Source organism: Cucurbita maxima, unplaced genomic scaffold, assembly GCF_002738345.1.
Source record: "Cucurbita maxima cultivar Rimu unplaced genomic scaffold, Cmax_1.0 Cma_Scf00006, whole genome shotgun sequence".
NCBI lineage: Eukaryota > Viridiplantae > Streptophyta > Magnoliopsida > Cucurbitales > Cucurbitaceae > Cucurbita > Cucurbita maxima.
The window spans coordinates 5062899-5075288 of NW_019272022.1; the positions used below are offsets into that span (position 1 = coordinate 5062899).

At 40.1% G+C, this 12390-nt stretch overlaps 2 protein-coding genes across 2 annotated transcripts; one reads left to right on the forward strand and one right to left on the reverse strand.

Annotated features, from left to right (window-relative positions):
- The first annotated feature begins 1963 nt into the window (after positions 1 to 1963).
- On the forward strand, positions 1964 to 7113 carry LOC111480378 (two-component response regulator ORR22-like). The gene is made up of 5 exons (XM_023125375.1): positions 1964 to 2224; positions 3355 to 3507; positions 4744 to 5121; positions 6552 to 6628; positions 6708 to 7113. The coding sequence occupies exons 1-5, from the start codon at positions 2095 to 2097 to the stop codon at positions 7107 to 7109; spliced, it is 1140 nt and encodes a 379-aa protein (XP_022981143.1). The 5' UTR covers positions 1964 to 2094; the 3' UTR covers positions 7110 to 7113.
- A 1684-nt stretch (positions 7114 to 8797) lies between these two features.
- On the reverse strand, positions 8798 to 11783 carry LOC111480377 (brassinosteroid-related acyltransferase 1). Its single transcript, XM_023125374.1, has 3 exons — positions 11208 to 11783; positions 9930 to 10370; positions 8798 to 9632 (listed from the first exon to the last, which is right to left on the reverse strand). Exons 1-3 carry the CDS (start codon positions 11628 to 11630, stop codon positions 9135 to 9137), a joined length of 1362 nt encoding a protein of 453 aa, XP_022981142.1. The 5' UTR covers positions 11631 to 11783; the 3' UTR covers positions 8798 to 9134.
- Between the last annotated feature and the right edge of the window lie 607 nt (positions 11784 to 12390).

Here is a 12390-nt window from a genome sequence, read left to right on the forward strand (position 1 = left end):
TTTTTTTTTTTTTTTTTTTTTTTTGGAAATAAAATATAAGTCTTGTCGTCCCTATGATAAAATTTATTCCACGACGGGCCAGAGGCAGTACTGTCGATCTTGGGCCCATGGTCCTTTGGTCGGCCCATGGGCCTACAAACACGGACAATCGTTTTCAATAAGCAAACATTGGGCCTGGGCTTAACATTGGGCCTAAATATTTGGATGGATATATAATTGAAATTATATATATTTTTTGTTTTATTTTCATTTGAATAAACACGTTGCAATTTTTTTATTCTCTTTTTAGCAAAAAAATGATTAGATTTCCAAATTTAATTTAATTTAATAAATTTTTATTAATAGTATGTTTTCATGGTCATCGATATTTAATACTAAAATAATTAATAATAAAAAAAGTTAGAGGTTTAAATTTTCAATTTAGACTTTCTATATTTTTATTTTTATATATTTAAATTTAATGTTCTAAAAGTATTATATTTAACATCCATATAAATCTTTTTCTTTATTTTAAAAAAATATCCATATTCTTTTGAAAATTATGATATTAACCCTAGTTTTTATAAAAATTTCAAAATTATCTATAAATTTATTAGAATATTAAATAAGATATTGACGTCATAGTGAATAGGACATCGGCATTGATTTTTTTTAATATTTTAATAACTTTTTAATTTTAAAGATTAATTATGAAAATAATATTATAGTTTAAAAAATAAAAATATTTTAAAAATAAATTTAATATATATATATATATTAATTTGGAAGGGAGTAGAGGAAAAGAAAAGTGCTCCATTTTCCTCTTTTTCTTCCTCATTTGTGTTTTGCCATGCAAACTTTATAATTATTATTTTTTAGCCCTTCAAATTATATTGTTTTTCCTTTTAGTCCCTATCAACTTGGTTTTCATACACTTTTTTTTTCTTTTCGGTCCTTGTATTAATTCTTATTTACGCTCGAGTTAGCATATCCATATAATAAGAGCTTACCATGTGCTTCAAACGCGATTTCTTTTCACAGTATATGAAGCTTGTCACGTCTATATACATTAGAAATTATACCAAAAAATCTACTGATCCAATAGAGCTGATTTGTGATATCGAAGAATTCAACTCTAAGAGATATCGTACGTTTTATCGATTACTATGTAAAAGGGTCAATTTTGTTTATCGAGTTAATGAAACAAAAAGTTCTTAGGTCGAAGAGAGTCAAACGCACACTTGAGTTGGGTTTTCCAACATCATTTTCCACTTAAAATTTACTCAAAAGCTCCCTTTTCCACTTCATAAAAGTTAAAGCTGTTAACACCTTAATTAATTAGTTAACTAATTTATTTTGTTTTCTAGTTAACTGCATCCACATCAACGGCCATGCGCCTTCACACGTGTCTTTAACAAAGCTTTGCTGTGCTCCTGTCCACACTTGATCTCAGCCCCCGGGAATCTTGTACGTTATCCTTGTTCCGAATCTACAAATGAAATGCCCATTTGTAGACCGGTTTTTTTTTCAAGCTCGGTTCGGCTCATGTTATGTGCTTATTTTTTAGGTTATTTAGGAAAATAATAATAATAAATGTAAAAAAAAAAAAAAAAACAAGAAAACAAGAAAACAAAACATTTTACTAAGCAATTTTAATTAAAAAAAAAGTAAAAATTAGGATGTTTTGCCGGGTCAACCCCTGGTCAAAAAGCACGTAAATGACACGCGCCGCAATTACAAATTGTAGACCGGTTTTATTTTAAACTCGGTTTGGTTCATGTTCTGGTCTTATTTTTACACTGTTTTGTTTTGAGGTTATTTAGCCAAATAATAATAAAAAATGTAAAAAAACAAAAACAAAAAACAAAACAATTTTAATGAAAAAAAAATGTATGTTTTGTCGGGTCAACCCCTGGTCAAAAGCGCGTACAAGACACGCGCCGGAATTACAAATCGCAGAAACGAAATTCCATTTTCAGCAAAGTCTACAGAGACTCCCTCTGCTTCCGCAGCTTTCTCTCTATTTCACGTCCCTCATTTCCTCATTATTTCATCACTCAAAACAGCTCAATTCCTTCCCCAAATCGAAGTTCTTGTCGGTCGGAAGCTGAAACCATGACGGTTGAGCCAAGAGTTGATGACCCAAATGACCAATTTCCGGTTGGAATGCGTGTTCTCGCCGTCGACGACGACCCCACTTGTCTTTTGATCTTGGAGACTCTGCTTCGCCGGTGCCACTATCATGGTAATTGGCTGTTTAATGTTTGTGGTTTGTGGGTTGTGGATTCTGTTCTGTTTGTGAAGATTGTGAGCTCTTTCTCAGTTACTTGGGTTGTCAAATCTATTTGAACTGTTGAATTGATTGAGTTTTAATTTGGAAGTTTGATTCCCTTCCTATTCCAATACATTCTAAATATAACATCTTATGGTTTGATTTCGTTTTATGTGTTGCTCTTAAATTCTATAATTAGTTCAGACGTTGGTTGGGATGGGAAACAAAGGAATGAAAATCTATCACTAGTAGACGTGTTTTAAAATTATGAGACTGACGGCGATACGTAACGGGCCAAAACGGATAATATTTGCTAGGGATGAGTTTGGACGGTTATAAATGGTAACAAATCTAGATACTGGGCAGTGGGGCAGTGCCAGCAGTGGGGCAATGTAGCGTGGCAGGACGCTGGGTTCTCAAAGAGGGTGAATTGTGAGATCCCACATTGGTTGGAAAGGGGAACGAAGCATTCCTTATAAGGGTGTGGAAACCTTTCCCTAGTAGATGCGTTTTAAACCGTGAGGCTAACGGTGATACGTAACGGGCCAAAATAGACCATATCTACTAGCGTTGGGATTGGACTATTACAAATGGTATCAGAGCTAGACACTAAGCAGTGTGGCAACGTGGACGCTAGGGCCCTAAGGGGTTGGACTGTAAGATCCCATGTCGGTTGGAAAAGGGAATGAAACATTCCTTATAAAGGTGTGAAAACCTCTCCCTAGTAGACACGTTTTAAAACCGTAAGGTTGACGATGATAGATAACAGGTCAAAGCGAATAATATTTGTTAGCTGTGGACTTTGAACGTTACAGTTTAGTTAGTTATGAATTGGTAGCATGAAGAATTTCAACGCATCTAAAGTTCATTTCGTCTGGTATGCTAACTTTTCAGTATTTCTGGTTCTTTTCCTTGGTTGGACTATTTGTTGAATGATTCATTTTGAATCGCTTGCTTCTAACTCCCTATGAACCGTTTGACGACATTTTTTCGAAGGGTCGGCGGGACATGGGAGCCTTAGCTCAGGCATCGGTTTACAAAAGAACCAATGTTATCTCTGATCAAATCAAATGTAATTTAATTGTGTTCATTGGATGTTGCAGTCACTACGACCAATCAGGCTATTATGGCACTCAAGTTATTGAGAGAAAACAAGAACAAGTTTGATGTGGTTACCAGTGATGTCCACATGCCTGACATGGATGGATTTAAGCTGCTTGAGCTTGTGGGGCTGGAGATGGACCTTCCTGTTATTAGTAAGCTTAAACTGCATTATGCCTTGAAGTTTTTTACTGAAAATTTGAATTTTTTAAAGTTGATTAGATCTCACATCGGTTGGAGAGGGGAACGAAACATTATTTATAAGGGTGTAGAAACATCTCCCTACCAGATGCGTTTTAAAACCGTGAGACTAATGGCGATACCTAACGGGCCAAATGGACAATATCTGCTAGCGGTGAGTTTGAGCTGTTATAAATGGTATTAGAGCCAGACACCGGGCTGTGTGCTAGCGAGGATGCTGGCCCCAAGAGGTGGATTGTGAGATCCCACATCGGTTGGAAAGGGGAACGTAGCATTTCTTATAAGGGCGTGAAAACCTCTCTTTAGTAGACGCGTTTTAAAACCATGAGGCTGATGACGATACGTAACGGACCAGAGTGGACAATATCTGCTAACAGTGGGCTTGAGCTATTCAAATGGTATCAAAGCCAGACACCGAGTGGTGTGGCAGCGAGAACGCTGGCCCCGAAGGGGGTGGATTGTGAGATCCCACATCGGTTGGAGAGAGGAACGTAGCATTTCTTATAAGGGCGTGAAATCCTCTCCTTAGTAGACGCGTTTTAAAACTGTGAGATTGACGGCGATACGTAACGAGCCAAAGCGGACAATATCAGCTAGTGGTGGACTTGAGTTGTTACAAATGGTATCAGAGACAAACACCAAATGGTGTGCCAGCGAGGACGCTAGGCCTCCAAGGAGTGTGAATTGTGAGATCCCAAGTCGGTTGGAGAGGAAAATGAAGCATTTCTTATAAGTGCGTGGAAACCTTTCCTTAGTAGACGCATTTGAAAACCGTAAGGCTGACGACGATACGTAACAGGCAAAAGCGGACAATATCTGCTAGTGGTGGGCTTGAGTTGTTACAAATAGTATCAGAGCCGGGCGTTATGCCAGCAAGGATGCTGGCCCCTCAAGAGGGGTGGATTATGAGATCTCACATCAGTTGGAGAAGGGAACAAAGCATTTCTTATAATGGTGTGGAAACCTCTCCCTAGTAGACGTGTTTGAAAACCGTGAGGTTCACGACACTACGTAATAGGCCGAAGCGAACAATATCTACTAGCGGTAGCTCTTATTTACTTGTATGCAGTTCTCGTACTAAAAGTGGCCTATTTTGCACTTTTATTCTTGATTTTATATCAAATTTAGGGTGAAACTACTGAATGTTAATCTGCTCTTTGTTTCATTTTGATCTGTCAATGTGTTCTTAGTGCTGTCTGCAAATGGAGATCCCAAGCTTGTGATGAAAGGGATTACTCATGGAGCATGTGATTACTTGCTGAAACCTGTTCGCATTGAGGAGCTAAAGAACATTTGGCAGCATGTTATCAGGAGAAAGAAATTTGATCCAAAGGATCAGATGAATTCTATCAATCAGGCCAAGCTTGATTCTGAGAATGGTGAAGTAGCTGATCCAAGTGGGAAGTTTAAGAAGAAAAGGAAAGATCAAAACTATGATGAGGATGATGACCAGGATTGTAACGGGCAAGAGGACGATGACTCATCGACCCAGAAGAAGCCTCGTGTTGTTCGGTCTGTTGAGCTGCATAGGAAGTTCGTAAATGCTGTTAACCAGTTGGGCATAGATAGTAGGTACTTCATCCTTTCTCGCTCTCTCTCTCGGGTTGAAAAGGGTTCTTCATTTGTAATAAATAGGAGAACGAAGCATTCCTTATAAGGGTGTGGAAACTTCTCCCTAACAGACACGTTTTAAAATCTGGAGGGGAAGTTCTTAAAGGAAAAGCCCAAAGAGGACAATATCTACTAGCGGTGGGTTTGACTGTTACAAATGGTATCAAACTCAAACATTGGGCGGTGTGCCAGTGGAGGACACTGGGACCCAAGGGGGTGGATTGTGAGATCCCACGTAAGTTGGAAAGGGGAACTGAGCATTCCTTATAAAGGTATAGAAACCTCTCCCTAACAAACATGTTTTAAAACCTTGAAGGGAAGTCCTTGAAGGGAAAGCCCAGTGAAGACAATATCTACTAGCGGTGAGCTTGGACTGTTACAAATAGTATTAAAGCCAGATACCGAGCGATGTACCAACGAGGACGCTGGTTCTCAAGTGGAGTGGATTGTGAGATCCCATGTCGGTTGGAGAGGGGAACGAAACATTCCTTATAAGGGTGTGAAAACCTCTCCCTAACAGAAGCGTTATAAAACCTTGAGGGGAAGCCCTTAAAAAGAAAACCCAAAGAGGCCAATATCTGCTAGTGGTAGACTGGCTATTACCAATGGTATCATAGCCAGACACTGAGCGATTTTCCGGTGAGGACGCTGGGCTCCCAAGGGGGATGGATTGTGAGATCCCATATCGATTGAAGAGGGGAACAAAACATTCTTTATAAGGGTGTGGAAACCTCTCCCTAACAGAAGCGTTATAAAACCTTGAGGGGAAGCCCTTCAAAGAGGGGGAAGCCCTTCAAAGAGGCCAATATCTGCTAGCGGTGGACTTGGGCTATTAAAAATGGTATCAGAGCCAGACACTGAGTGATTTGTCAGTGAGGACGCTGGGCTCCCAAGGGGGGTGGATTGTGAGATCCCACATTGATTGGAGAGGGAAACAAAACATTTCTTATAAGAGTGTGGAAACCTCTCCCTAACATATGCGTTTTAAAACCTTGACCGGAAACCCTTAAAGAGAAAAGCTAAAGAGGACAGTATCTGCTAGCGGTGGGCTTGGGATGTTACAAATGGTATCAGAGCCAAACACCGAGCGGTGTGCCAGTGAGGACGCTAAGCCCCAGGAGGGTGAATTGTGAGATCCCACATCGGTTGAAGAGAGATCCCACACTGGTTGAAGAGGGGAACGAAGCATTCCTTATAAGGGTGTGAAAACCTCTCCAACCTTGAGCAGAAGCCCTTGAAGGAAAAGCTCAAAGACAACAGTATCTACTAGCGGTGGGTTTGAGCGGTTACAAAAGATTTCTCGAGTCGACGCTTCTAATCATTCTATAGTTACGTGAATTTCTTTCCCTAGTAGTTCTTTCACTATCCATCTCTTTTTGCTATGCAGAGGCAGTGCCCAAAAAGATTTTGGACTTGATGAACGTTGAAAAGCTCACAAGAGAAAACGTTGCTAGTCATCTTCAGGTAAATAGTCTTGTTATTCATCATTGCACTCAGTCATTAGTTTTAGAAGCCTAACCAACGTTAGCTCTATGGATTGCAGAAATATAGGCTTTATCTCAGGAGAATCAGCTGCGTAGCAAACCAACAAGCTAACATGGTGGCTGCATTGAGCAGCGCCGACCCTTCGTATACGAGAATTGGTTCTCTTAACGGTATCGGGAATTTCCGTTCCTTCACTGGACCTCCACCGTTTCCCAACACTGCTCATAGATCTATCCCGACCACCGGGATGCTCGGTCGATTGAATACTCCTGCTTGTATGGGCATGAATGGCCTTTCTTCCCCAGGAACCGTTCCACTGGAGTCTACATTTCAGCCCAGACCCCGCAGTGCGAATATGTTCCAGGGAATGCCAGAGTCATCAGGACTTGATCAAGTACAACACGTTAAGCACGGCACCGTGGACAATCTCTCTCGTGCTTTTGATCAGAGAACAGTGTGAGTAATGACCCCTTGATTTCAGAAATCCAGCATCAACCTTCCATTTCTGTAGTATCTGGAAGCTTGGAAAGTTCACGTCCTTCGGTAGATAGTATTCGATGCACGGGTGACGATTGGTCGAAGGCTGATCGTTCATCTAGGATGCTCTTGCATATAGGAAATTGTGTTTCTGACATTTCTTCAATATCTACTCAATCCCATGATTCAAGAACAGATACTCAACGTCAAGCAGCCACGAATAGCAATCGATATGATCGAGTAATCACAAAGGTTCCTGTTCAAGATTGGAATGATCTAGAGGACGCCTATTACGACACGACCGTGGCCTGTAGCTCATCAAATTCATTCATACCAGTGAATGGTGCTGCAGAGACGTTACCAAAGCGTTTCGAAAATCAGAACACAATCTTCTCTAGAAGCAAGGATTTTAACATGCCTAGTCGAGCAAATGATCTCGATCGTGCAATGGTGGATCACGATCAATTCAAGAAATCATCTATCGAGACATCGATCATGTTGAAACAAGGACTTTTGTATGATCATCAGCAAAAAATGCAAGCTAGATTTTGTTCAAGTAACTGTGGTTCCTTGGAAGACATAGCATGTGCAATGATGAAACAGGTAACATCTTTTCTTTTTTGTCTTGTTAATGGAGAAAGAGTGTATCCTTTCCCATTTGAAACCAAAAAGTTCACTCGAAACCAATAAGCCTCGGTTAAATGGCACTTACTCGGGGAGGGTATAGTATCGAAATTGTGAGTAGGGCAAGTTAGCGACCAAGTTAATTGTAATGGCCCAAGTCCACCGCTAGCAGATATTGTCTTCTTTAGAGTTTTCTTTATGGGCTTTCCCTCAAGGTTTTAAAACGCGTCTACTAGGGAGAGGTTACCACACCCTTATAAAGAATTCTCCGTTCCCCTCTCTAATCGACGTAGGATCTCACAATCCACTCCCTTTTGGGGCTCAGCGTCCTAACAAGCACACTGTTCGGTGTCAGACTCTGATACCATTTGTAACAGCCCAAGTCCACCGGTAGCAAATATTGTCCCTTTTGGGCTTTCCCTTCTGGGCTTCCCCTCAAGATTTTAAAACGCGTCTACTAGGAAGAGGTTTTCACACCCTGATAAAAAATTCTTCGTTCCCCTCTCTAGCCGATGTGGGATCTCACAATCCACCCCCTTTTGAGCTCAGTGTCCTAGCTGGCACACTGTCCAGTGTCAGGCTCAGATACCATTTGTAATAGCCCAAGTCCACCGGTAAAAGATATGGGTGGATTGTGAAATCCCACAATGGTTGGAGAGGAGAACGAAACATTCTTTATAGGGGTGTGGAAACCTCTCCCTAGCAAACACGTCTTAAAAACCTTAGGAGAAGCCCGAAAGGGAAAGTCCAAAGAAGACAATGTCTACCAGCGGTGGGCTTGGGTTGTTACAATGGTATTAGAACAAGACACTGGGTAGTGTGCCAGTGAGGACGCTGGGCCCGGAAGAAGGGTGGATTGTGAGATTCTACATCGATTGGAGAGAGGAACAAGTACCAGTGAGGACGCTGGGTCCTGAAGGGGGTGGACTGTAAGATCTCATATCGATTTGGAAGAAGAACGAATTATTCTTTATAAGGGTGTGGAAACATCTCCCTAGCATATACGTTTTAAAAATCTTGAGGGGACCATGAAGGGAAGCCCGAAAGGGAAAGCCCAAAGATGACAATATCTACTAGCGGTGAGCTTGGGCTATTACAACTACACTACACGTGATTGCCTATGTTTCTATTGACTTTGGAACGATATTATTTTAGATTAGATGAAAATTATAACAACGCCCATCGGACTGTCCATTGACTGTACCGTACCACAAAAGCTTGTCGCCTCTCTTATTCTACGAAGATATCATATTATTCTTCTTAGTACACTATTTGACCATTTGCTCAGTAATGAACAAACCCTTATGCTATTCAAACTTAGAACCTTACTAGAGGGATACCCTAAAACAAAGCAACCCTGCAAAAGAAGGGTAACTTTAAAGCCTCATTGCATGCCGGTCAAGAAGTAGGAGGAGAAAGCCTCAAGAGTCCCTTCCAGCAAAGGGACCCGAACATCGATTGCTTGACTATCTAGGGGGCTCTGCAGAAAGTAAGCGACGTCGAGGATCGGTGGCTTTAAAGGAGATGCATAGAGAGCTTGTCCATGTAAGAACTCGATCTTGTGGAATGGCATTCGGGTCCAATCCGATACAACAGTGAGCTCCTTGAGTGGAGGAAGGGAAGCCTGAGGGCCTTCGAGGCCTTGTTTGTATGCATTGATGTAGTCGTTGTCGACTCGAGACTTGGCGTTTCGTATCATCTCGACTATTGTTTTGTAGCTTTCGTCCTCCAATTGTCTTGCGGTTAAGGCGACCGAAGCGAGCACGAAGGCATTGCCGCTGAAGCCTTTAGGTAGAGGAGGCATCAGTTTGTTCCTGGCGTTCACTGCAAATTGTAAGCACACCATCTTTTCATTGCTCACAGACATAGCCTTAGTTCTTGCCTGTAACAGACAATAATATGTCTCAACCAAATTTAAAGACCAAGATTGAATGTTTTTTTTTTAAAAAAAAGTCAAACCCATATTTATATAGGAAATAACTGTAACAACTACTTGTCAGCTTTGACCCGTTACATATCACCGTCAGCCTCACGGTTTTATAACACGTATGCTATGGAGAGGTTTCCACACCTTTTATATAGAATGCTTAGTTTCCTAGTGTCTGGCTCTGATACCCTAAACTCTTAACCCTTAGTAGATATTATACTCATTAAAAAAAAAAAAATGTAAGTTTAGTACCTTCCATAGATGAGCAGCAATAACATCGAAGGATGAACAAGCAAAGCCACCATTTTCTCCCATAGCGTTCTTCTTCAATCTCTCGATCATTCCTCTACTCAATCTAAACGTTCTATAAACATATTCTTTTTTCCCCATTTCCTCCTTCCCCGTCACGCTTTGCATTATCAACCGATACAAATGATCGATCGCTACCGCCCCCGACACCGACACCGGCATCGCCCTCTTCTCCGAGCTCCGTTTCGCGTCGTAATCCATCAAAAGCCTCCCTCTCTCATGCACTGGCGTGTGCAACTCAACCCCATATGGCTCCTTCTTGTCCTTGAAAATGGCTGACTTTGCCGCCCATGCACTTAGGAACTCGTACGCAGCTGGTCCATCAAACAATGAATGGCTTATTCCTGTTCCTATGGAGTATCCTCCACACCCAAACCTTGTCACCTGCTTTTTAAAACATCATTAAAATAAACAAAAACAACAACTTCTTCGGTTTATTTAGTCTCTATACTTTAACGAACTTAAATTTTCCCGACCCCAATTCAAAAACCTTAACAATTTTAGGGTTATAATTGAAATTTGTCAATTTGGGCCGACCCGTCCTATTTGTTTCGGGATCTATGAGTCTATTGAAACTACCTACTTCGATCAATTAGCCAAGATTTTGACCAGCTACAAAATCAACGATGCTCGATCTAGTGCTATTTTTATGGAGATTCTTTAAGATTGCTATTCAAGATCACTCCCGTTCCTTTTCTAGTAGCTGTAGGACGACTAGTTGCCTGTTGAGGATAGGGTAGGGTGGTAGTATATATAGTTTAGCTAGGTAAGACATATATCATCAATCAGGAATAAAAATTTTAACTTTGCTCTCGAGGGGCTAAATAAACACAATATTCAAACGACCAAACATGTAATTAAACCTTGTTTCGAACAACGTAAGTTGTCTTGTTTTCATCTCAAGCCAACTGGGTTTGAATCATATGATCATATCTATGGAGATCTTGAAAGAAGGAACAAAAATAATTGTCTTTACAGACTGTGAGAATGTGTTCATTATTGTCTAATCCAAAGCTTGTCTCTTTGCCCTAAAAAGCCTCGACATAGCTGCTGTCTTAAACCCTAACCTTTTACATGTTCTGTTTCTTTGTCCCAATCAATAAAAATCCTTTCTTTCCCTTTCACTTTTTCATGAAATTAAGCAAAATTTTCAACAAAAAAACACTTTTTTCTGACAAAAAACCAAAACCCTTTTGTTTTTTATAAAGACAAACCTCTCACCTGAGCCACAACCAAAGGGAACTCAGAGAAATTCCCATTCAAAACAGGTTTATAAACCAACTTCTCAAAGAACTCATTGTAATTCGAGAGATCTCCAAGTTCTGAAATCTCGATATTGGTGAACGATTGAACAAGAATTGCACCACGGTTGTTGCACCGGAGATTCAGCTTACCGTTGGCGGGGTTCGGCTCCAACCGACCGGCCGCCGGAGACCAGACTGATAGCGTTTCTTCTAACCCTATTTTCAGGTTGGTGAAGATCGAGTCAAGTGATGAGCTAGAAGATGGCTTGTAGAAGAAAATAAGGTACACGTGCAAGGGACACTGCCTGTCTAAGTTTGAGAGCTCCAAGAGTTTTGGAGAGTTTAAGGTTTTGGGAAAGACAGTGAGGGTTTTTGTAACAGAAACATGGGAAGTGGCCATGATGATGATGTTTTGTGAAGAGCTGAATTTTGTGGTGTGTTTTTGAGTGTGGAGAAGAGAAGAGAAAGTTAGGGTAAATATAAGGACTTGGGGTTGAAGATTCCTAGCTAGGGTTCATCTCTAACTTGTATTTTTTGTGAATTTTTTTAATTAATTTTAGGGCCTACACTATGGTTGGTAACAATTATAAATTCTTTTTCTTTTCCTTAATTCTATATATAAAATTATTTAAATTTGTGAGAATAAATGTATATATACTATTTATTTAACGCATGGAGTACAACTTAATTAATATAGATATATATTATCGACCAAGAGGTCAAAGTTCGAATCTCCTATATAGTAGGTTACATGTATTTGTCTACGATCGTGAATTTTAGGGTTTGGGAATTCTAGGGTTTGTATTGTTGGTCGATTATCAAATTTGTAGAATGAGAAAAGCAAATTTCGATTCCATTGATTGGCTAGCTAAAGTCGTGAGCCAAATCACTGTTTTCGTGGCGGTCGGAATAGAGATTCGAACATTTGACATTGATAATGTATTGATTATTGAGCTTTGGTGCTCACGTTCCCGATTAAAATAAAGGGTTTGGGTTGTCCGCTTTAAGGGCTTTTCAAGAACATCTTTGGTCGATGACTCGAGGAGAGATCAATCGTTCACCGTATTAAACCAAAACAATATAAAATAGAACACATCAAATGCATTCATGTTTTTTTTTTTTTTTTTTTTTTTTTTTTTTTTTTTTTTTTTTTTTTTTTT